The sequence below is a fragment of the Lynx canadensis genome, chromosome D1 (genome assembly GCF_007474595.2).
Source record: "Lynx canadensis isolate LIC74 chromosome D1, mLynCan4.pri.v2, whole genome shotgun sequence".
NCBI lineage: Eukaryota > Metazoa > Chordata > Mammalia > Carnivora > Felidae > Lynx > Lynx canadensis.
This window is the reverse complement of record NC_044312.2, coordinates 108,439,407-108,460,748: the sequence shown is the minus strand read 5'-3', so window position 1 is coordinate 108,460,748 and position 21,342 is coordinate 108,439,407. Positions and strand designations below refer to the sequence as shown.

The following is a 21,342-nucleotide window of genomic DNA, read 5'->3' as shown; positions in this document are numbered from 1 at the left end:
TCACTGTGGTGGTTTGAAACAACAAGAAATTGGAAAACATCCAAGTGCCTTCAGTGGGGATCCGTAACCTAAGCTGGGTGGTGGATCCCATGAAGCCTTTGAGAAGGGTGAGGTGGAGGGATAGTGTATCTGCAAGGAAAGATCTCATGCCATATGAAGTGAAATAAAAAAAAAAAAAACACGTTTTCAATCTCATTTTAATTTTAAAAATAACAACCCACTAAACAGTGTTTCCCGGGTACGTGGGTGGCTCAGTTAAGAGTCTGACTCTTGATTTCGGCTCAGGTCGTGATCGTGAGACTGAGCCCCACATCCGGCTCCACACTACAGCAGGGAGACTTCTTGGGATTCTCTGTCTCCCTCTCTCTCTCTGCCCCTTTCCTGCTCGCTCATGCACTTTCTCCCTCAAAATGAATAAATACACTTAGAAACAAATAAAGTGCTTTCCTACAGGATGCAGCCCATTAAGTAGATTGTGAAATGATTGTAGTGTCACAAATTAGTCGAACCATATGAAGTCACCTGTATTTGACCATTTTGACTACGAAGTTGTCTGTTTCATGTGGTTCAACCTAGCAGCATTAGCAAAGATGCGGAATGAACAGATTAGACGATATCACTGCCTTTGCCTTCCGTGAAGTAAAGGAAAGTAATGTTTTTTTTATTTTTTTAATGTCTATTTATTTTTGAGAGAGAGCGTGAGTGGGGGAGGAGCAGAGAGAGAGGGAGACACAGAATCCGAAGCAGGCTCCAGGCTCTGAGCTGTCAGCACAGAGCCCCACGTGGGGCTCGAACTCACCAACTGCGAGATCATGACCTGAGCCGAAGTTGGACGTCTACCAACGGAGCCACCCGGGCGCCCCAAGGTAAGTCATGTTTGTTGAAAAATCAGATATCTATATGTACGTGTGTGCGTCTTACTCAGAGTCCCAGTCATGAAAATCACTGTTTGAAAATCACTGCAATGCAACTGCTAACTCGAGTGGGTGTTTTTTTTGGGGGGGGTGGGGGTTGGTATTTTTATTTAATTTATTTTTTAAAATTTACATCCAAGTTAGTGAGCAGATAGTGCAACAGTGATTTCAGGAGTAAGATTCCTTAATGCCCCTGACCCATTTAGCCCACCCCCCCCACAACCCCTCCAGCAACCCTCTATTTGTTCTCCATGTTTAAGGGTCTCTAATGATTTGTCCCCCTCTCTGTTTTTATATTATTTTTGCTTCCCTTCCCTTATGCTCATCTGTTTTGTCTCTTACAGTCCTCATAGGAGTGAAGTCATATGATATTTGTTTTTCTCTAATTTCACTTAGCATAATACCCTCCAGTTTCATCCACGTAGTTGCAAATGGCAAGATTTCATTCTTTTTGATTGCTGAGTAATACTCCATTGCATATATATATATATACCACATCTTCTTTATCCATTCATCCATGGATGGACATGTGGGCTCTTTCCATACTTTGGCTGTTGTCGATCGTGCTGCTATGAACATGGGGGTGCATGTGTCCCTTCGAAACAGCACACCTGTATCCCTTGGATAAATACCTAGCGGAGCCATTGCTGGGTCGTAGGGTAGTTCTATTTTTAGTTTTTCAAGGAACCTCCACACTTTTCCCGAGCGGCTGCACCAGTTCACATTCCCATGGAGTGGGTTTGAAAGAAACTTAAAATGATTACCTTAAGCACGTCTGGATTGTTTCACTTTACTACCGCCACTAGTACTGAAATCCTTGTTTAAATGTCAGGATGGAAGTCCTGCCCTGTCCAAACTGGTCTAGCTTCCCAGGGGCCACAGGGTAGGATTACAATCAATATCAATTAAGTAAAAGAAAAACAACAACAACCTGGGAAGGAAGTAACTGTGTTTAAGTTTCAGATAACAATTGTCTGGAGCTACAAATCTGGAGTGGAGGGTGGGGAGGAGAAGTGGGGGGCTTTCAAAGACACGTGGAAGGGTCTAGCAGGTGACAGGCAGTATTTTCATTTGCCTCACTGAAAGGAGGAAAGGGTGCTCTTAAGGAAGTGAAATCTTTAGGGAAAACCTTTGGAAGAAAACTGGGAAAGATCTATAGAGCTGTAGTTATATATAGCTATGAATATATATATTCACGAGAAAGAATCATGGGATTGAAATACCAAATCTTGGCAGCTGTGAAACCTGCTTTTGAAGGGAGAGTTTCTGAGGCTAAGCTAAGTAAGTGGATTCTAAGTTGAGGATAGAATTATAGATGCCTTTTAAAAAGACGTGTGCTATATAAAAGTATGTATATTAAAAAGGCATGTATGTTTACCCAATGTCTGGGGAGGAAATTTTGGCACTATAATTTTAATTTTACGAGGTATAGCTTTTTTTAAAAGTAATCGCTACACCTCACGTGGGGCTCGAACTCATGACCCAGAGATCAGGCGTCACATGCTCTCCTGACTGAGCCAGCCAGGTGCCCCTTAAGAAGTATAGCCTTTTTTATTCATCTGTACCTTTCACGTATCACCTTTATAATCATAAAAGGGAAGTAACAAAACTCTTTATTTTGGAACAACAGCAAGCAGGGGAAAAGACCCCGCTTTAGTTAAATCGCTGGTCATTAAGCATTAGCAAGACTATACCTAAGTATTTTATCGATTTGTGTATATAAGTATTTATTTTTAAGCTTACTGTAGATAATTTTTTTTCCATTTCATTTATTTTATTTTTAAGTTTATTTATTTTTGAGAGAGAGACAGAGAAAGACAGGCAGAGAGGAGGGCGGGGACAGAGGGCCCAAAGCGGGCTCTGTGCTGACAGCAGAAAGCCCAATGTGGGGCTCAGTCCCATGACCCTGGGATCATGACCTGAGCCAAAACCAAGAGTTGGTCGCCCACCTGACTGAGCCACCCAGCACCCCTAGATGAATTTTCTATTTGACTCCTCAAAACTATAATCTACATCGAGGTTGTTTAACATAACGTTATAGTTTTGATAAGAGAAAAATCCTGTGTTTCTCCCCGGCGAGACACATCTGTGATGCAAGTTTTATTTTTTGGAGCACATGCACAGGCCAGAAGCAGCAACTGGCACTTGGGGGCAGCATACCCAAGGGCAGGCTTTGTCCTACCAATCAGTAAACAAAGAATTGGAAGGTGGGGGGCGCGACCTCATCCCCGAAGTGGCCACTGCCTAGAGACCACAGTTCCGCCCTGGCCTGCTCTAGTAGGCCCACCCCTCATCTTCCTGTAGGCCTGAAGTATCCAGGAAAGGCCCTGTCCCCGGCGGTGTGTACAAGGTGCAGGCCACAGCCACAGCCGAATGCCTCAAATGGCGAGCCAGAGTGTTCAGGCGTCCTCATTACGGTCTCGGTCCAGCTGCCTCACGTGGGAAACAGCGGTGTCCTCTCCGACTCACGGATGACACCGTGAGCTGTTTACTCACACCTTTGTCATTCACCTAAGGGCACAGGACATTCTCCGGCTTTTCCAGAAACTTAGGACTGGGGAAGGACTCGAAAATCTGAGTCTCTTCCAAGAAACGTCGGTGTCCCCTCACCTGTGCCTGTGGTATCCTCAAGGGCAAGGCTGAGCCGGTGATTCTGTCTCCACAGGGCCCGGGTGGGCGAACGTTTCACCTTCACTCTGCAACCGGAGAGGCAGGTACGGCTCTTCTCTGCACTTGACAGATGAGCCAGGGGCGCCACTCGCCTAATCACTGCAGCAGCCTCTCCACCCACCGTTCTCCCCAAGGCAGAGGGACATTTTTATCCTGTGCTCAAAGCCTTCCCCTGTCTGCTGGGTGCTCCCTGTGTCTTCCAGAGTTAGAGCCCAAGATCTTCGGGGGCCTACAAGGCCTGCGTGAATGGCCCACGAGGCTCTCTGCCCCCATCACCTCCTCCTCCCCCGCCCTTACCAATCCCCTGATACACCAGCACATTCCTACAGCCCCAAACCCGTACTTTCCTGTCCCCTCCCTCTCTTCAATTCTTGGCTCAAATTTCCAATCTCAAAAAAAATTGTTTTTGTTCGAATGTCTCATTGAGGCCCACCCTGACCACCCTATTTATTGTTTATTTTTATTTTTTAAATGTTTATTTATTTTGAGAGAGAGAGAAAGAGTGTGAGTGGGGGAAAGGGGCAGAAAGAGAGAGGGAGAGAGAGAATCCCAAGCACGCTCCATGCTGTCAGCGAAAAGCGTCTCAGGGCTCCATCTCATAAACTGCGAGATGACGACCTGACCCGAAATCAAGAGTCGGACACTTAATGGACTGAGCCACCCAGGCGCCCCTGGACCACCCTGTTTAAATCTGAAACCCCATAATCTGCCACCCACATTCCCCAAATCCTTGACTTTGCTCTGTATCCCCCCATGACACTGAAACCCTTCTACCAGGCTACATAATTCCTTTAAGTTGGTACGTTTATTCTCTCCCACCCCTCCGTCCACCCTACATCCTCCACAAGGCCAGGGATCTGGATTTTTTTCCACAGTGTCACTGCAAAATAATCGATATATGTCACCGTGTAAGTTGAAGGTCTACAGCTAAATGATTTCTGCGGTAGGTTTAGCTAATATCCATCTTCTTATACAAACAGAAAAAAAAGAAGGAAAGGAGAAAGGAAACAAAATTCTCCTTGTGAGGAGAACCCTTGGGATTTTTTTCTCTTCACTTTCCCATACAGCCTGCAGCACCGGTAGCTTTGGGCATGGCTTTGCACACCACACCCCCAGTACTGTGTTATCTTGTAACTGGAAGTTTGTCTCTTTTGACCACCTTCCTCCATTGCCCCCTCCCCTGATTATTCACCTCTGTTATTGGATCCATTTTATTTTTTGGTTTTTGTAGGGTTTGATTTTTGTTTTTTACTTAGAGAGAGAGGGAGGGAGAGAGAGAGAGAGCACGCGTGCGTGCGTGCAAGCAGGGGCGGGGCAGAGGGAGACAGAAAGAGGATCCCAAGCAGGCTCCGTGCTCGGCGAGGAGCCCAACACGGGGCTCGATCCCACGACGCTGGGATCATGACCTGAGCCAAAATCAAGTCTGATGCTCCCAGGTGCCCCATGTCTGTTTGTTTAAAATTTTTTTTTTAATTTTTTAACGTTTATTTATTTTTGAGAGATGGAGAGAGACAGAGCGTGAGCAGGGGAGGGGCAGAGAGAGAGGGAGACACAGAATCCGAAGCAGGCTCCAGGCTCTGAGCTGTCAACACAGAGGCCGACGCAGGGCTCGAACTCACAGGCAGTGAGATCATGAGCTGAACTGAAGTCGGACGCTTAACCGACTGAGCCGCCCAGGTGCCCCTGTTTGTTTTAAACAGGTGTCTCCCAGCAGGGAGAACAGAGCCTGCCACGTACTAGATGCTCAGTAAATATCTGTTGAGTAAAAGGGACAGGGGTAGGGGGTCCTGTTAACTGCTTCCCAGCTGTTCACTCGGCCAGAAAGCAGCAGAGCTCTGGGAGACTTGCTCTGAACCGCCAGGCTTGTCGGCCTCCAGACCAAGGCAGATCTGGCCCCGACCTTGGCCGCTGAGATCCTACAGACGCCAGTTCCCGTACGGAACAGGGCGTCCCTTGGGCACCCCTTCCCCACCGTTGTGCAGCGGGAGAGCTGAGGCCTGGATTGGGGGGCAGGCAGGTGGCAGTGCCGGGAGAGGGACCCAGGCCTCCTGTGCCCAGGTACCTGCCCTCAGTTCAATGTCTCCTTGTCTGGTAGAAAGTGCCCTCGGTTGTCTCCATGGCACAGACCCCTGAGGCTCCCAGGTGTCTATCTCCCAGAAGACCTCAGGCTGGCCGCAGGCTCCAGCCACACCAAGAGGGGCCCCAGCAGGCCCATTGTCACATTCTTTCCTTTTACAAATGGGAAAGTGAGCCCCACAGAGGGCACGAGTCTGCCCAGGCCTCACGGCTGGCAGCACACGCTGCCAGTGAATCCAGTTTTCCTGGGACCCTTTCCTGGCCTTTCCTCTGGAGGGGGGCCGTTTTCGGCTTCAGGAACCCTAGCCCAGGACCTGCAGGGGTCAGCCATCGTTCCCCTGTGGGCCCACAGCCGGTTTCCTCCCCAGGTACGGTGTTCCCTGTCCTCTCGAGGGTGCTGTGAGTCCTCATTATTTCCACGCCAGGGCCAGAGGCCATGAGCTGGATCAAGAGGAGAATGGTGGGAAGAACATGCTGGGACTGGGGCTGGGGCAGGGCCTGTCAGCCTGATTCGGCCGCATGCCTGCCCTTGGTCAAGTCCCCTCCTCTCGCTGAACCTTACTTTTCCCACCTATAAAGCAAGGAGACCGGATGGATAATCTCTAGACTCTTCTGACCGTGACCTAATGCCAACCTGCCTCGCCCAAGCTCTTGGCACCTTTGGTACAGTGCTTGGGATGGGTCGGCCAAGGCAAGCACTCTCTTGTCTCTTGCTTGGGAGACGCTGGCCACACTCAGTTGGGCTTTTATTTATTTATTTATTTATTTATTTATTTATTTATTTTTTGTAATTATTTGAGAGAGAGAGAGAGAGCACAAGTAGGGGAGAGGAAGAGGGAAGAGGGGCTGAGAGGGAAAGAGGGTTGGAAGCCGGCTCTGCCCTGACAGCAGAGAGCCCACTGCAGGGCGAGATCATGACCTGAGTCGTAAGTCAGACACTTAACCAGCTGAGTCACCCAGGCGCCCCTAGGCTTTTATATCCCACCCCTTTCCAGCCCTCCAGGCTCTTGCCCGTGACCCTGGCTGGCTGTTTCCCTCTACCAGCCTCCGAGTAAGAGGGACAAAAAGGGAGAAAGACCTTCCTGCCTCTCAGGGCTCTTGTGGGAACCAACACAGAAGACAAAGAGAAAGCCACTCGAGGAGTGGAAAGGCTCCCTCAAAGGCCAAGGTGACAGTCCCTTTTCTCCAGTGCCCAGGATCTTAGCAGGGCGTCCAGCCTGGGCTACTCTGCCATCTACAGTGGACTCTGGAGACGTGACGTCACAAGGGAAACCCACCCACGGGCACTGGGGCAAGAGGGAACTTGCTGGTGACTGCTTTCCGTATGTGGTTTCAGTCGTCATGACCGGGCTGACAAAGCAAGGGTACTATCCCCATTTTACAGACGAGGAAACCGAGGCCCAGAGACACAAACCGTGGGCCATGTCTGAAGTCACGCAGCTAGAAGGGGCAGAGCAGGGATTTGAACCCAAGCCGGTCTGGGACTCGGACCACCTGGAAAACCCAGGAGCTGTGCTCACCGGTGCCACATCCTGTAAAGCCCTGGAAGGTTTGCTGTCACTTTAGCACTCAGCTGTTCTCTTATTTATTATACTCCCTGCTTTTACTTCCAAGAGTTTGAGTCCGTTTCCCGACCTGGAAAGATGTGTACGTTAAAAGAATAGCAGACCCTCAGAAGCACAAAGCTCTGGAGGCAGCAGAGGGCCTGGCGGGACTGGGGGGGTGGGGACACGCGCCAGCTCCCGCTGACCCTGTGATGGTGTCACAGAGCCCTGGTGGAGTCACCCAGTTCGTGGGAGGCCTGGCTGTTTGCAGATTCCAGCTTCGATGTGTGCTCACAGGGTGCTGTGCTGAAGTGAAAGTCAGTCCTCTCCTCCCTACGGGCTGGGGAGTCCCCACGATGTCGCTGCCCCAGTCCTTGTGCAGCATTCAGGTCGTCTGGAATCTTCCCCTTAGCAAGCCTCCGCTTTCCCGCCCACGGGTCCCTGGGAAGCAACGGAAAGAGAGTGCAGGCTTGGTGTCCGGGACGTGTGGGGCACTGTGTCCATCCCACCTGGGGATGTGATTCTGCCAAGGGATGTGCCGCGAGCGGCAGCCTCCTCATATCTGAATCTGAGCCACGGTGGTGGATCAGACCAGCATCCGTTAACCCTTCTCCCGCCAACAGCTCTCTGGGAGTTGCCCTTCCCTCACCCCTAGTCCCTAGAGTTAAGGTGGGGTTGACCCTTTCCCCTGGCTCCAGGATGGTCCTCGGAGCCCAGCCTTGTCTACCTTATCCTGGCCACAGTGACTCATGTCAGCAATAGCCACACCACCCAAGCCAAACCGAGGCCTGGCCCTTTGTTGAAACTTCTGGGAAAGTGGCGGGGTGGGTGGGTGGAGGGATGCACCCCCCCCTCCCAGGGCCGCTGAGCTGGTATTTCCGTTTTAGTAAGGAAACAGCTAGGGTGAGACACTGGCTCCTGATGGCATTGTTTGGGCCACATGATCCAGCTGTGCCTGAAGCTGGAACACTATAGACTTGTCAGTAACTTAAGCTGGAGTTAGATCATTTAGGAAACTAAGAATCCAGAGAGCGCTAGTTTCCCACCTTTTATGATGCTCCCTTGTAAGCATGAGAAATTGTGAGCAGTTTACCTCAAATATTAAATGCTGCTTCTTACACGTGGACACAAACATTAACTTCTTTTCACTAAAAACGTATTTCATTATGTAAAAAAATCTTTTTTATTTATTTATTTATTTATTTTTTAAAAATTTTTTTTTTAAATTTTTTTTTTTCAACGTTTATTTATTTTTGGGACAGAGAGAGACAGAGCATGAACGGGGGAGGGGCAGAGAGAGAGGGAGACACAGAATCGGAAACAGGCTCCAGGCTCCGAGCCATCAGCCCAGAGCCTGACGCGGGGCTCGAACTCACGGACCGCGAGATCGTGACCTGGCTGAAGTCGGACGCTTAACCGACTGCGCCACCCAGGCGCCCCAAAAAAATCTTTTTAAAAATATTTACTTTTGACAGAGAGAGAGAGAGAGAGCACCCGCAGGGGAGGAGCAGAGAGAGAGAGGGAGAGAGAGAGAATCCTAAGCAGGTTCCATGCTGTCAGTACACAGCCCAATATGGGACTCGAACCCGTGAACCATTAGGTAATGACCCAAGTTGAAATCAGTTGAATGCTTCAGGTGCCCCAGGAAAAAAATCTTATCCTTCGTGTATTCCACCATTTTTTTTTTTTAAATAAAGAATAACCATGGAACAAAATACAAGCCTTTGGTCATGCGAACAGAAATTTATCAGATATTTATCAAGTGCCTTTGCTAAAAGTTTAACAGATGTTTATGTGACTTGCTGTGTGCCGGGCACTGTTCTTTTTTTTTTTTTTTTAATTTTTTTTTTAACGTTTATTTTTGAGACAGAGAGAGACAGAGCATGAGCGGGGGGGGGGGGGGGTCAGAGAGAGGGAGACACAGAATCCGAAACAGGCTCCAGGCTCTGAGCTGTCAGCACAGAGCCCGATGCGGGGCTCGAACTCACAGACTGTGAGATCATGACCCGAGCTGAAGTCGGACGCTTAACCGACTGAGCCACCCAGGTGCCCCTGCCGGGCACTGTTCTAAGCCCTTTACGTATATTACTTCCTCAAATCCTTATGTGATTATGCCCATGTTACAGAAGAGGCATGAAGGGTTAGGTAACTTGCCCAAGATCAAGTTCCAGGTCCCCGGATGGACCCCTGCCCATCCTTCCATGTCCTTGGTAAAGAGCTGCTTCTTGGAAAGTCTGCCCTGATTTCCTCAGTAAGGAAGTGCCCTCTGCTGCCACAGACCACACCCTGCCCTGTTGGCTGATGTGCTGGGCGTGTGTCACACACCCGGGCGCCTTGTGAGTTTGTGCCAGCTGAGGCGCAGCTCCCGCACAGGCCCATCCACACTTGCAGGCGGGCAGTCGATAGCCAGCCTCAGCCCCACCAGCAGCCACTTGGCCTCTTTCTCTGCTACCCGTCATCTGACGCTCCCTCGAGGTGCCCTGAGGAGGTCAGCCCTCAAATGAGGGGTGCACAGGGTGGGGAGACCTGGAAAGAGGGTCCTCATCCCTGGAAAACTGGAGACCCCTAGCATCTGTCCAACCTGGAAGGTGTGGGAAGGAACTGGGAGAGAGCATCAGTGCGTCCTAGCTTCTCCCAAACCAGCCGAGGATACCAGGATTGTATCCTCCCTGTCCCTCTGTTTCCTCACTGGTCAAATGAGGAGGTTGGGTTGAGGACAGTCCCCTAGGAACCCAGGGCAGGTCCCGTGGGAATGAGTAAAGCAGAAGCTTCGTTACTCGTCCGGAAAGCTTTTGGGGTTTCTGGCAAGCTGTCTGCTGGGCTTTCATTGGTTTATTCATTCATTGAACACCCATCATGCAGAGACAGTGTTGAGGGGATATACCTCAGAGTAAGACAGGCAACGATCCTGTTGCCCAAGAGCTCCCTCGGTAGCTGTGGTTTGGGGAGGCCTCCCAGCCTTCACCCACGGGGACTGCAGGCTTTGAACCAGAGGCTCAGGGTGTGGAGGAGGACTGAGGCCTTGGAGGAGAGACGCGTGTCCTCTGCCCCCTGCCTCTGGGCCACCTGGCCTCTCGGGGCGTTCGTTTCCTCATCTTCTAAGTGATAGGCTGGACTGCATGGCCCTGAAGCCTGCCCTGCCAGCCTGGGAAGGCAACCACCTCTTTGGAGAAGCCACACACACGGCCGTTCAGGGTTAAACATTACCCACCCTGTGTCCCTCATCCCTGCCACTCCTCAGGGACAGCAAGCCATAAACGCTGCCTCCTTCAGACTTCCTCCAGGGCTGTGGCCTCCTGGGAGGGGCCGCAGGCACACTTGCTGACTGCCTCTCTTCCACCCAAAGCCGGGGTCTGGAGAGGGAAAGACTGGCGGTCCCGGTCTGGGGCTGGGGGCTGAGGTGGGGAGCAGTTGGGCCCTAGCTACTGCCCTCCGGCCCCACAGATGTGTTTTTCCTTGGTTACATCACGCGTGTGGCTTCCCCAGATCCTTCCCTGTGGAACTCCTGGACTGGCTTAATGAGCCCCTTAGGTGCCCGCCGCAGGCAAGGTGACCTGGCCCTCTTGGTTTTTCAGAAACAAAAACAATCCAGAGCAATCGAGGCAGCCTCACTGCATGGGGTGCCCCATTTCAGCCTCTGTCCCCAGACCCCTTACAAGCAGGGAGGGCCGGGCGCAGCCGTCATGCCCAATCCCACCCACCTGGGCATTTGAAATCATGTGCCTTCATTAATCCCGTGTTCCCGCAAATCTCAATGCAAAGCGCTTTCTCCTCGGCTCCTTCTTCTCCATCCTCAAAACAGCTTTGTAAAATACATACGATTTCTCTGTCATCTGTCACGTACATAGGACAGCACTGAGGCTCCAGGCTTTCAGACCTTGTAAGTGCGGGGTGTGAGGGTCAAGTCTAACTCTAAAGCCCAGACTGGTTTCATGCCCGGTTTTAGGCAGAGCGGGGGGGGGGGGGGGGGGGGGGGGGGGGGGGGGGTTCGAGATGGTCACTCTCCAGGCCCTGCTCGTGACAGACATCACTAACCGATCACGGCGTGGTCGATATGGCAAATCATTTGCAGTGCTCTTTTCTGAAAAGCTCAGAGGCAGCTGTGAAGTCCCCAACACAGCACTCCAGGACACCATTACGTATCAGAAGATCACGTCTACACTATTTGCCATTCCTGTGGTCCCACACCATCAGCCTGGAGCCCTCAGGACTCAGGCACAATCCCCAGAGGCTCTAGTCACCAGAGCAAGGGACCCTCTGTGCTCCACATCAGTTGCTATGCTGCTCTCGGGAGGGGCTTCCTGGCTCCTCTGGGTTCCCCCAGACAGATGTCCCTTCCAAGCATGTCCCTCCAACCATCCAGGTTTGCCTGAGGCTCCAGGGCTAGCTAGGTCTTTAATAGAAGTTTTTATTATGAAACATTTCAGGTATACGTGTGGAGAACAATAGCATCACAGAGTTTAAGCAACAAAACACCACAGACACAGCTGAAATCCCCGTGTGCCCCCCCTCAGCGCACCGCCCCCCCAGGCCACCGCTCTCTGAATTTTGTGTTTCTCGTTCACAGGCACATTTCAGGACTTTCATTGCGTGTTTGCATACCCCTATCAGCAAACCCCACAGAAGTGATGTGGTTCAGACTTTCTTGCAGCTGTGGCCTCAGGCAATTGGATGTTACAGACTTTCAGGCGCGATGATACGTGCAGCTTCGATCGTCCACCAGGTCGTAAGTGCAAATATTTGTTAAACTCTTACTCCGCGCCGGGCGTGGTCGCAGGCGCCTTGCCTTCCTGAACTCGTTTGCTGCTCACGACAGAATTATTTTGATCCCCGCTTTATAGATTTGGGGGGGGGGGAAGGCACAGAACGGTGAAATTATGTACCCAAGTCACATAGCTTGGAAGCTGTTCCCCTAACTGCTAGACATCCCTCCCTCTACTGCTGCGTGGTCTGTTGAATGAAAACACAGTAATTTATCCATCTGTGCTCCTATTTAAAGGCCATCGCTTATTTTTGCACACTCGCCTCAACATTGGTGTCAGAGGGTTCGGGGGTGGTTGTATTACCTCGCTTAGTGCCTACATGAAGCCTGTGAGCGGGTATTTGTATCATCCCCCCGCCGCCCCGTGCCCTTTTAGGGATGAAGAAACTAAGGCTCAGAGAGGGTGAATCGATTTCTCAAAGCTGCACAGCTCCAGGGTGCCAGAGGTGGGCCGTGAACCTGGACTCATGCCATTCCAGAGCCCAGAGGCTCTCCCGTGTCCCGCATGAGCCCTACGTCCCCTACTGGCTTCTCCTCTTGGTTCCGTGCCTGGCAGCCTGCCCTCCCTCCCCCAGGACACCCTCCCCGTAACCGGCTTTTGGTCTCCCCCCTCCTCTGGCCACCCTCTGTCATTCTCTTTCCAGAGAAGGGGCCCAACCGGAAGGCCAGTTCATGTTAGGAAATTCCAGCCACGTGAGCCAACCGGAGCCAGGGATTCTGAGCAGCCCGTGGCTTTAGAAGAAACTGAAACTTGTCTTGCCGGGGGCGGAGTGGTCACCGGGGATTTAAAGAGCTGCCACTTCCTAGGGCCCCCAGAGGGCACCAGGAGGTCACAGTAGCAGAGGGACACCTCTGCCCGCCCCTTGCCTAAGCCATGCACCTCTGCGAGGGCAATGCGCTGCTGACGAGGACGGTGAGTACGGGGAACCAGGGACAGGGGATGGGAAATATGCCCGAGGGTCCCCAGTTCCCGGGCAGGGAGGGATGTGGTCAGGGCTGTGTGACCAAGGGATCCATACGCCTCCTCCTGGGGGGCTTCAGGTCCCCCAGGTGATTGAAATGAGGGCTTTGGGGCTCCGCTATTTCAGAGCCAGACTCCAGTTTAGAGCGTGGCCTCTGAGCAACCTGTCCCCTAACCCACTCTCCCTTCATTGCCTTGATGGGAACATTCTCTTCCCTCCCCAAATTCTCAGACTTGGCTCACCTTGGAGGCCCTGCCCCTCCCCCAGGACCCAAGTACCGAAATCCTACCCCTTTCTGTCCACTGCTGGTCTCTCCCCCAGGCTCCAGTCTCTTGGCACCCCCAGCACCTGGAGTGGGCCTGTCGTGACCTTGAACCGAGCAGCACAGAGTCCTCAGCAGGGAGGCCAGGGTCCTGCCTGAGCTCCCTACACTCAGAACATATGTCCAGAGTGACCTAGGGGAGGGCGACTGGAGCTGTGGGGCCTCCAACATTCCCTCTCACCTGACCTTCCAAAGCTCTGGGCATTTGGGTTAAAATATTTTGTCTCCATTTTCTCGACGCCCTAATGTGGGGACCAGGGCAGGGGGAGGGGTCCCGCTGTGAACCTTTCGAGTCCACTCACGCGTCCCTGCCGGGTTGCTGCCACACTGGAATGTGAACCACTTGGGGGCAGGGGTTTTTGCCTGGTTCGTCTGCGGCTCTGTTCCCCTAGCTCAGTGGCTGGCGCGCAGTAGGTGCTCGATAAATATTTGTCGAGTGACTGAACATCAGCTTCGGGTCTGAGCTGGGCAGGGGCTCACGGAGCCCAATCGGACCCTGGCCCTGCCCTTGCAGGTGAAGTCCACACCTGTTTTATGGCCTGTGAGGAAGGCAGTGGTGGCTCCGTTGTGCAGCTGAGGCGGTTGGGCTCAGAGAAGGGAGTGATTTGCCCAGAGCCAGATGGCTGGTAAGGAGGGTGTGGGTGTGAAGTCAGTTCTCTCCGGGTTCGAATTGAAGCTCTGGGCTTCTCTGTTTGTCCTCCCCCATCGCAGGCCGTTAAGCAGGACGTGTGGGTGAGGCCGGCGTTCCAACATGGTGGGCCGTGCAAGGAGGGATGCTGTGCGCGCGCGTGTGTGTGTGTGTGCACGCGCGTGCGCGTGTGCGCCCCCAGGGAGACAGAGGAAGGAGCCCCCTGGGGAATTGAACTGGGGAAGGTGTGGCTTTACAGATGGCCTGGACAGAGGGTGCAAGCCCCTGCTGGGACCCCTGACCCCTCCGCCTCACACCCGCAGGACCCCGAGGAGCATCAGAGGCTGAAGAAGAAACAGAACCGCGCGGCCGCCCAGCGCAGCCGGCAGAAGCACACGGATAAAGCAGACGCCCTGCACCAGGTGGGGTTGCCTTCCTTTCCCCATCCTGACTCCACTCACCTGGCCCAGCCACCTCGTCTCCATCCGCCTATGAGCAGCTCCCCTTATACGCTGCATGTTTCCAGGTCACCTGAGTTTGAGAGAGGTGCTGAGATACACGCGGGGGCTCTGGGGACACAAAAGTGCATTTGCAGCCCAGCCCTGCCCTTAAGGCGCCCTGATCTAGAGAGAGGAGATGAGAGGTAGAAGCAAACAGAAGAACTCAGCACTCACACTATGAGAAACTCTGGTTCAGGGTTAAGGTGGGCAGGCTTTAGGGTCCCAGCTGCGGCACTCATAGCTACAAGGCACTTCCTTCACCTTTACTGTCCTCATCCAAAAAAATGGGGACAATAATCCCTGTCCCCTGGCAGGACCCCTGTGGAGATCAAAGGAGGCAAAGGAGCCTTGGAGGTGGGGGGTGGGGCAGGACCCTTAGAGCTTTTCTTCTTTCTCTGTGCAGAGAGCAAGGATACTACCAGTTCCATCCCAGGGAAAGGATTAAGACCTGGGCTCAGGACCTGGCCCTTGGGAAGGCCGCATACCCCTTAGTCCTTATAGCGACGAGTGAAATTCACAGCCCTCCATGCCAAAGGCCCTACGCTCTCTGCGACCCCCACCCCTACCCCTCCGCCCCCCTCTCCTAACATCCCACGCCCTGTTCTCCCTGTTCTTTCGCTGGCCGAGCACATCCAACCTCAGGGGCTCTGTGTCGGCCATTCCCCTCTGTTCTCAGAGAACAGCCCAGCTAGACCTTCCCTTCTTTCCAGTTGTTTGGTTTATTTCTTATTTATTTTAATTTAAAAAAAATTTTTTTAAGTTTTATTTATTTATTTTTGAGAGAGGGACAGAGAGAGTGAGTGGGGGAGGGGCAGAGAGAGGGAGAGAGAGAGAATCCCAAGCAGGCTCTGTGCTGTCAGCACGGAGCCCGACGCGGGGCTCGAACTCACACGCTGTGAGATCGTGACCTGAGCCGAAACCAAGAGTCGGACTCTTAACCGACTGAGCCACCCAGGCGCCCCTCAGTTGTTTGGTTTAAATGCTACCTCCTCAGAAGGACTTTTCTAAGCCATCTGATCTAAAGAGACGTCTACTTGTGACTCCGCTTTATTTTTCTTGTTAGCCCTGAACTTCAGTTACATATTCAGATATTTATCGCTTGTCTCCCTCACCAGACTGTAAGCGCCACGAAGGCAGGGAACGATTCTGTTCCTTGCTATTTGCCCATCACCCGGAACAGTGCCTGACAAACAGAGGGAACTCAGTAATGCCCTGTGAAGCGAATGACAGAGTCAGAATAGAGCGCTCTAGGAACACACAGGGCGGGGGGGGGAACACACGGGTAGCAGCAGTAGGATATTACCAGAGATGAAGTCTGAGCTGGTCTTGAAGGATGAATCGTTTTCCAAATGGATGGAGGTAAGAAAAGGCATTGCAGGGGCGCCTGGGTGGCGCAGTCGGTTAAGCGTCCGACTTCAGCCAGGTCACGATCTCGCGGTGCGTGAGTTCGAGCCCCGCGTCGGGCTCTGGGCTGATGGCTCAGAGCCTGGAGCCTGTTTCCGATTCTGTGTCTCCCTCTCTCTCTGCCCCTCCCCCATTCATGCTCTGTCTCTCTCTGTCCCAAGAATAAATAAACGTTGAAAAAAAAAAAAAAAAGAAAAGGCATTGCAGGCAAATGAAGGAGCCCGGGCTTGGGTGTGAGGGAGCAGCACCCCGTAGATTGTCCCGAGTGAGGACCGATGTCCAGTAGGGTGTCCGTCTGGCCGGGATAGGGGGCTTCATGCATTCATGTCTTCATTCCTCCTGCCTATCGAGTGTCTCCTGGGTGACAGGTGTAAGTCTTTTTTTTTTTTTTTAATTTTTTTTTCAACGTTTTTTATTTATTTTTGGGACAGAGAGAGACAGAGCATGAACGGGGGAGGGGCAGAGAGAGAGGGAGACACAGAAACGGAAACAGGCTCCAAGCTCCGAGCCATCAGCCCAGAGCCCGACGCGGGGCTCGAACTCACGGACCGCGAGATCGTGACCTGGCTGAAGTCGGACGCTTAACCGACTGCGCCACCCAGGCGCCCTTTAAGTCTTAAGCATTGGAGATACAGCTGTGAACACAGCAGACGGAAGCCCACCCCACACTCTCCAGGGCTCGTATTCTCATGGGGGAGCCAGCCGGACAAATAAATTGTCCCTGAGGCATCTGGGATGTCAGCTGGTGATAAGCGCTATGGGGAAAAATACGGGGGGGGGGGGGGGGGGGGGGGGGGGGGGGCAACCTAACTAGGGAAGCCTTCCCTGAGGAGGTAACATGTGAGTAGCCTGGAGGTGGCCAATGAACGAACGAAGGAACTGATGAGTGACTCAATTTCTGGAGTTGAATGGAAGCCTTTGGAGAATATTTTTTTTTTTAAGATTTTTAATATTTATTTTTGGGAGACAGAGATGTGGCACGAGTGGGGGAGGGGCAGAGAGAGAGGGAGACACAGAATCGGAAGCAGGCTCCGGGCTCCGAGCTGTCAGCACAGAGCCCGGCGCGGGGCTCGAACTCAGGAGCTGTGAGATCATGACCCGAGCCGAGGTCGGACGCTCAGCCGACGGAGCCGCCCAGGCGCCCCATAAGCCTCTGGAGAATTTAAGCGAGAGGTGACCTGATCACATGTTTTCAAAACGTTATTCCACGGGCAGAGACCAGCCTGGAAGCAGGGCCTTTGATTCCGTTAGAATTTTGAGTTCATGCCCGAAGCGACATTTTTATGTAAAACATCCTTGCCTCCTCTTTTAAAAATTGTCCACGAAAGAGATGAGGTTGGGGAGGGGACCAGAGGAAGTCACTCAGCCTTGGGAGCCGTGGAAAGAAAGTTCTTTTGTTGCTGTCGCTGTAAATGGTTGTTTAGAACTGCGTGCTATCAAGGGGGGGTCTCAGGACCCAGCGTCCAGCAGAACAGACCCTAACAGATGCTGACTCAGGGGTGCTGGATAGAACATAGTCGCCCTGTGAACCACTACCCTGGGCCCCTCCCACAGTGCCTCAGTGGGTGAGTCCTGGGCCCTGGGGAGGTCTGGCAGTGACACGAAGCAGCCCAGAGGTGCGTACGACAGAATGACCTCTCGGTTGTCATGAGAAGGCCACATCGGGATCGGCCCGGGAGAGGAGGTTGCTGGAAGGGTGCCAGGGAGAGGAGACAGGAAGTGTGGCAGAAAGCAGAGTCCGTTGGAGGGACAGGAAGTGAAGGGGAGCGGGAGGTGTGAGCCAGGCCCGCCGTGCACAGGGAGGTGTGGGAGCCTTTAACGTCCGGTTGATGATGCAATTGCCGGATGGCTCCTCTGGGCCGAGAGAACAGAGTGGTTTGAGGGGCGCCCCAGTCGGTACAGCTCCCAGGTGAGTGGAGGTGACAGGCTGGTGGAGCACGGCTGGCTCAGGGAACTGGTGGCGGGGATGGAGAGCAGCCCAATCTACCCCCGTAGGAGTAGAAGGGGCAAGACGTGGCGGGCGGTGGCGAAGAGCTGGCCAGAGACGAGGAGCCAAGGGGCCCTTAGCTTAGACATTCAGATGGTAGTAGTATCTTCCCTCCTAAGTTAAGGAGCCTGGGGGCAGGGTACGGGGCTCGTGCTGGGACCCTAATGCCGGCTGACACCCCCTTCCCCACCCTTCTGCTTCTGCCCCCAGCAGCACGAGACGCTGGAGAAACACAACCGCTTGCTGCGGAAGGAGATCCAGACTCTGCAAGCTGAGCTGGGGTGGTGGAGCCGGACCCTGCATGCGCACGAGCGCCTGTGCCTGATGGACTGCGCCAACCGCTTGGCTCCGGTGCCCCCTGGCTGCTGGGGCCAGACTGAGCAGCCCCCGGACCCCATGCCCTGTGGACAATATGGCTTCCAGGAACAGCCGGGCCTGTTCCAGACCCCCGTCTCTTCTCCCTCGGCCCACCAGCTCTCTTCACATCTGCGGCCTCATAGTTCCCCTGGCCTCCTCCTGTCCCCTCTGCCTTCTCTGTCCCTTGGCTCCACCGCGGCCCCTGCACCCCCTCCCCAGCTGTCCCCCAGCCCTGTCCAGTCAGCCTCGCCCACTGGCTCCGGCCTGCTAAGGCCTTCCTCCAGGCTCGACGCCCTCCTGCCCAACCCCCCAGCCCAGCCTGCCCCTCTACAGCCCCTTGGGGTGGAGCACCCCACCAGGGGGAAGCTGGGGTCCCCACCTGACAGCGCCTCACCTGCTCTGGGGCTGGCCGGCCTGCAGGGTAGGGAGCACAAGCCTGTGTCAGCAGCAGCAGACCGGCAAGGGCTGGGTGTGGATCCCGGTCCCCACCCACTCCTGGCCTTCCCCCTGCTCTCCTCTGCTCAAGTTCACTTCTAAACCACCCCCTGGAGCTGAGCCAGCCCCTTCCTGGGGCTGAAGGAACAGCCATAGCACACAGGGACCTCCTCCATCACCCCCGGAGGTTGCCTTTCTTGGCTGACCCGCTGGCCCAGCATTTCGCCAAGAAAAGAGAGTCATTCCTGCTGCCCACCCCTCTGCCGGGCCCTGTCACTGCTATTATCTTATGTCGAGTCTGTGGTCATTGCGCAAAATCCGGATCGTCGCTCCCCTTTTTTAGATCAGGAGATAGAGGCCAGAGAAGCCGTGTGATGTGCCCAAGGTCACGTGGCCTTTTTTGGGATCTGAAACCCCACCATCTGCTCCTCCTTTTCTTGGTGGGATCCTGGCCCGGGCACCCTAGGAACTGACGTCCTAGAAAGCGGGGGCTGGCGTGAAGAGGTTGAAGTGCCGGGAGCAAGGAGGAGACCTTTCTTCTGGTCTGTGCCTCCCAGGGCCACAGATCCCTGCAGTCCTTGAAACCTCGCCCTACTGGGGCTGGTCCAGAGTCCAGGCCTAGATGGGGAGAGGCCAGCCAAGCAGGAGCCCGGAAGTGGACTCTTTCTTCCCTAGCCGTGCTTTCAGTGCCAAGGAACCGCACTTGTGAGTTGGAGTTGGGGAGAAGCCTAGAACAGTCTCCCCGGGGATGTCTGCTGGAGGGGCACCTATAGACATGCCAAGACCTCTAGGAGGGTCTCCAGGGTCAGCTCTCCAGGCTCTTCCCAAACAGCTCCCTGCCTTTCCCAGGCAGGAGCTCAGCTGTAGTATCGGCTGGGATTGGGGGTGGGGGTTCTCACTCAGACTCAGCCCACGCTCCGTAAGGGGCCTGAGCCGAGAAACCCCAATCCTCCACCTGGATTTTCATACAGACACTATGCAAGTATTCGACACGCTCCAAGATGCTGAGCACGTCTTGGCGTACGTGTTGTGGTAAATACATTAAAGTGTTTTCCAATTCTTTTTGCTTTGGCTAGTTTTTTTAAAGCTCTGATTGTACTCTACATGATTGAAACTGAAGGGCCTTTGAAAGAGGAGGGAATAGTCTAGGGGCTTAGAGGTGGGCAATCCCTCATGGGCCTCCCAATCTAGCCCCCTCCCCATATTGCCGATGAGGAAGCTGAGGCCCAGAGATGGGATGTACTTGTCCGGGGCCACGCAGCTAGACCAAGGGTGATGGTTTCAGGATTGTGGGTGGTGCCGGGGGTGGGGGTCTGAACCACAGGTTCATGGAGAGCAGACTGGTGGGAGGAAAGCCAAGATACTTTTCACTGAAGGTCAGCGGGAGTCTGGGACGAGAGTTGATATCACGCGCCATGGACTGAGACTTAACGAGGGGCAGGCCCTGTGTGTGAGGACACTGTGGTCTGGCTTGTGTCCGTATGACCTAAAATTTGTCAGGTACTGTGCTGTGTTTCACCTGGGTTAACCCCCGGGTTGTGCCTCTAATAACTCTGTGAGGTAGGTACGGTTGTTATTCCCACTGCTCAGAAAGGGAAACTGAGGCCTGGGGGTGTTAAGTAACAAGCAAAGGACGCATAGCCAGGAAGTGTTGTAGGCTTGATGCAGCATGAGAAACACTTAAACATAGGTGATCCTGCCTTCTCCCTACCCCATACCCCCTACCCCCTCTCCCCACAAGCCCTGCTCGAAGGGGCCAGCATGCGCCGATAGACGTGAACCGAAGACTTAAAACCCCACCTTGAGCTCAAAACATGAGAGAGGGAAGTGACTAAATTAATGTTGGTGCACTCATCAAATGGGCTGCTGGAGAAGCGCGAGGAATAAATAATGCTTCGAAGTACAGTTAATGAGATGAGAAAATGCTCCTAACACATTAAGCTGGGGGGAAAAAAAAGAATGTGTAACTGTCACTATAGTTTGATATTCTGTTTCTTTAAAAATATAAAAAGGAGTGGGAGGAGATGTTGTAGATTCTCCCCAGAAGGGATATGAGCTAATATCTGTGAATCCTCGAATTTGTCAACATAGCTACGGTTATAGCCTGAGCCTTCCACGTGGTTGAGTAGAGCCTAGAAATTTATATCTGGGTGTATCTATTGCTGTACAACAAATGACTCCAAAACTTAGCGGCTTCACGGTGAGTGTTTATCATCAGCGATGAGTGTTTATCATCTCACAGATTCTGTGGGCACGGCGTAGCTGGGGGCCTGGGGCTCAGGGTCTCCCACAGGCCCTAATCAAAGCATTGGCTGAGGCTGCAACATGGGAAGGTTCAGCTGGGGGTGGAGGAGATCAGGTTCGAAGCTCATTCCTGTGGCTTGTCTGCCGGCCTTGGAAGGTCCACTTCCAAGCTTGCTCACAGGGTTGTTGGCGGGCTTTAGTTCTCTGAGGGCTGCTGGACCTCAGGTTCTTGTAGGCTGTTGGCTAGAGAGATCAGTTCCTCGCCACATGGGCCTCCCACAGGGCGGCTTGATATGGAAGCTGGCTTCCCTAGAAGCAAGGAAGCTAGAGAGTGAGGAAAGGTGAGCAGTACAGAAGCCACAGTCTTTTGTGACCTAATTTCGGAAATAACATCCTGACATTCTTACTGTATTGTATTTAGTAGAGGGAAGTCACTAGATCCAGGCCATGCTTGAGGGGGAGGGGACGACATGTAGACATAAAAACCAGGAGGGGAGATCATTGAGGGAACATTCATCTTAGAGGCTGCGTGCCATC

At 53.2% G+C, this 21,342-nt stretch overlaps 1 protein-coding gene across 2 annotated transcripts; it reads left to right on the top strand.

Moving 5' to 3' along the window:
• Positions 1 to 836: 836 nt before the first annotated feature.
• On the top strand, positions 837 to 19,623 carry BATF2 (basic leucine zipper ATF-like transcription factor 2). Of its 2 annotated transcripts, none has more exons than XM_030331220.1 (5): positions 837 to 866; positions 11,772 to 11,930; positions 12,611 to 12,879; positions 14,202 to 14,300; positions 17,983 to 19,623. In XM_030331220.1, the coding sequence occupies exons 3-5, from the start codon at positions 12,841 to 12,843 to the stop codon at positions 18,661 to 18,663; spliced, it is 819 nt and encodes a 272-aa protein (XP_030187080.1). In that variant the 5' UTR covers positions 837 to 866; positions 11,772 to 11,930; positions 12,611 to 12,840; the 3' UTR covers positions 18,664 to 19,623. The 2 variants fall into 2 exon arrangements, with proteins under 2 accessions (XP_030187080.1, XP_030187078.1); XM_030331218.1 differs by having other exon boundaries at positions 17,980 to 19,623.
• Positions 19,624 to 21,342: the final 1,719 nt, after the last annotated feature.

Coding starts and splice junctions, on each gene's coding strand:
- BATF2 (XM_030331218.1), top strand. CDS start 12,841: ATGCACCTCTGCGAGGGCAATGCGCTGCTGACGAGGACG. Junction 12,880..14,201: donor ATGCGCTGCTGACGAGGACG/GTGAGTACGGGG, acceptor TCACACCCGCAG/GACCCCGAGGAGCATCAGAG. Junction 14,301..17,979: donor AAGCAGACGCCCTGCACCAG/GTGGGGTTGCCT, acceptor TTCTGCCCCCAG/CAGCACGAGACGCTGGAGAA.